The sequence below is a fragment of the Papilio machaon genome, chromosome 24 (genome assembly GCF_912999745.1).
Source record: "Papilio machaon chromosome 24, ilPapMach1.1, whole genome shotgun sequence".
NCBI classification, from domain to species: domain Eukaryota; kingdom Metazoa; phylum Arthropoda; class Insecta; order Lepidoptera; family Papilionidae; genus Papilio; species Papilio machaon.
This window is the reverse complement of record NC_060009.1, coordinates 5,124,655-5,128,073: the sequence shown is the minus strand read 5'-3', so window position 1 is coordinate 5,128,073 and position 3,419 is coordinate 5,124,655. Positions and strand designations below refer to the sequence as shown.

The following is a 3,419-nucleotide window of genomic DNA, read 5'->3' as shown; positions in this document are numbered from 1 at the left end:
TATGTAAAGAAAACAGTTTATGTAAAATGTACATATATGCAATGACATCAAAATGGCATGCATTTTGTATGTATAGTTCATCGGATTATTTTAGGTTATACGGCAATGTTTTCCGATTTTAGCCTTTCATCCAGCCCAACTACAACCAATTTATTTACAACTATATTTTTAATTTAAGCCGTTGTAAAGTGAATAATGTTCATATTATGGCAAACAAACATGCGGGTCATTGAACACTGATGAACTACTGATATAATAATAAAACCTATAGATGTACCGATTCTTAGGCGCAGATTCATTGCTTGGCAAATAATATAAGGTTGTAGGAAAAACAAAGTTAGAACTATTGACTTTATCTGTGATTTTCGATGTCACCATCCCTGACATATGTCAGTTTTAGCTGTCAATATCAAGAAAATAAATCAACGAAAGATTTTGATATTTCGGTGGCTAATTATTACCCAAATTAATTTTAAAAATGTCGGGGATTGTTAAATCAAAGGATATTAAACCAGAACCGATAGCATATAGTGAAGCGGCCCTCAGAAATAATGCGGCAGTTGTCGAATATTGTAGAACATCGATGGCTGCGTTATCGGGTTCCGCCGCAGGTAGAAAACTTTATTTAATATTTCAATTATAACCTAAAGAAGTCTAGCACAGACTAACCTTAAAAAAATCTACCAAAAGTTATTGAACTTTATGGTATTCAATATCTACAAATATTTAAAATACAAAAATTCCATGGAATCTATGGAACATCTAATATATAAAATTCTCGTGTCACAGTTTTCGTTCCCGTACTCCCCCGAAACGGCTTGACCGATTCTCATGAAATTTTGTGAGCATATTCAGTAGGTCTGAGAATCGGCCAACATCTAATTTTTCATCTATTTTTCATAACCCCCCCCCATTTAGTTTTTTTTAAATGCGCGCGGACGGAGTCGCGGGCGACAGCTAGTAAATACATATATTTATGTTAAAATATGTAATTTCACTGACAGACTAAAAGACAGCATAATGCCTAGTTCACATTATGCCAGTACAGTAGGACAGTAGTGCTCAATATCAGGGTCGGCATATAACTTACAAAACATAAACATTAACTGGCACCATAGAACCAAAACAGTCCATGCCAAGCTCTACTGTCCTACTATACTGGTATAATGTAAACTAGGCGAGACAATGTTTTCCATTAAATGTGTCTTCACCTTTTTTCAGCACTAACTTCTTTTATTTTTTCAGGTGTCCTTGGACTTACAGGATTGTATGGCTTTGCATTTTATGTATTTGCAGTAATAATTTTGTGGGCGATGTTTATGATTAAAGCTGGTTCAGAATGGAATAAGTACTATATATCAAGACCAAGTCTGCTGACAAATGGATTTTTTGGTGCATTATTTACATATGTTTTATTCTGGACCTTTATTTATGGAATGGTACATGTTTATTAGTGTAAAATATGAGTATAATTAAAAGTAAATATTAATATATAAGGTGATTTATAAATGATATTGTTCTTACTATTTAATTGCAATTTAAATTATAATCAATGTTAATAATAAACTTATTTACTATAGGTTTCTGAGACCGAAATCTCCATTTAAAACATATTGTTATCTCTCTTGTCATTGATAATGATGGATGACAATATCGACACTGGAAAGCGTAAACGCTGTAACCCCGAAAGTATGAACTTTACAGGAGAGCCAAAAAATGATAACTCGTGAGCTGATACGCCACAAGCATGCGGTATTTAGCAATGTTGTGTAGTTTGTGCTAACCTATAATAAAATCATTATTGTTTGATAATGGTTCAAATTATTAACGTGTGAAAAACATATTCGCGATTTCAAGGGTTACAGCGTTTATGCTTTCCAGCATCGATATGTTTGCAGAGATTTTGGTCTCGGAAACCAATAGTTAATGTTGTAATTTTAAGTTATTGATAGAAACATTCTTAATTACAACATTGGCATAACAATATTTTATTTGGTTATTTGTTTGTTTTTTTTCATTATCTTTAAGTAGATTTATAATTCAATATTTCATATTAAGAGTAAATTGAGTAAATATGGAAGTACTAGCTTTTATCCGCGACTCCGTCCGCGCGGAATAATAAATAGAAAACGGGGTAAAAATTATCCTATGTCCATTTCCTGGTTCTAAGCTACCTGCCCACCAATTTTCAGTCAAATCGATTCAGCCGTTGTTGAGTTATAAATAGTGTAACTAACACGACTTTCTTTTATATATATAGATTTCATTTGACTTTTAAAATAATGAATGATTCAAGCTACAATAAATGAAGTGCATTAGAAATAACAATATTAAGTCAGTAATAGTGACCAAGACCTTGTCTTATGGATCTTAGCTTGACCAGTCTATTTCAATAACATTAAATCAGCACATAAAAAATAATCAATCAATGTCAGCTCAATATACATCCTCACTGAGGGGCTTGGAGCCTACCCTAAGTTAGAGGTGACTACACCATAATCAACAATACTGGTCCAGTGCGGGTTGACTTCACATATTGGAACGAAGTTCCTTATCGCGCGTTGTGAAAGGGGGCTAGACGGAAAAAATTCTTACGAAAAGTTGTCACGACACTTTGTTATAGTAACCATGGCAACGACGTGACAATATATATCAAAAATTCGTAGAAATTAAAATGTACTTCTTGTGAAGACTTAAGTTTTTTATTCATAGAATAAACATTGGTTCCTTCACTAATTAATTGAAAGGAACTTCGTTCCATCCGGGTGTCCCAACACACCTCCCAAGTTTTTTTTTTTAATTTGTCTATGGTTTCCTACACCGTAAGAACGTCAGATAAATGTAAGTCGTAAAACAAATTGGTACATAGCGGGATACAAACCCAGGAACTGCATTACAAGTCAAGTGTCAAGTGGTGGGGTGATTGGCCCAACAGGAAACATCCAATGTATGAGCCAGGAAACAGAAGAATCTTATTTTGTTATTGTGTGGCACAAATTTTTCGTGACATTACTGTAGTTTCGTCATAGATGAATTTCGTATTAATTGCAGTATCGGGCGTAAAACACATCAAAAATCTTATGCCAATTTTAACATAATTGGTGATAGTCACAATTATTTGTGGTAGACCTTCAGCTGTTTTATAATTCAGAACCTATATGATAAATTACTTTGTAACTAAAATAATTAATTATTTTGTTTGCATATTCTGGTGTTGTGTAAAAACTAAGTAATATATTGATAAGATCAAGTTTGATTGTTTCATTTTGTTTAGATAAGTGATCAGTTTTCCTTTTACATACTTCAAGTACTAACCTAATATAAAGGTGGACTACACTAATATTATAAAGGTGGACTAAACTAATATTATAAAGATTTGTTTATTTTCATTGAATATGCTCCGAAACTACTGAACTAAC

The 3,419-nt window shown here is 32.8% G+C and overlaps 1 protein-coding gene across 1 annotated transcript; it reads left to right on the top strand.

Annotated features, from left to right (window-relative positions):
* Positions 1–405: 405 nt before the first annotated feature.
* On the top strand, positions 406–1,492 carry LOC106717366 (ER membrane protein complex subunit 6). Its single transcript, XM_045684053.1, has 2 exons — positions 406–611; positions 1,246–1,492. Exons 1-2 carry the CDS (start codon positions 479–481, stop codon positions 1,452–1,454), a joined length of 342 nt encoding a protein of 113 aa, XP_045540009.1. The 5' UTR covers positions 406–478; the 3' UTR covers positions 1,455–1,492.
* Positions 1,493–3,419: the final 1,927 nt, after the last annotated feature.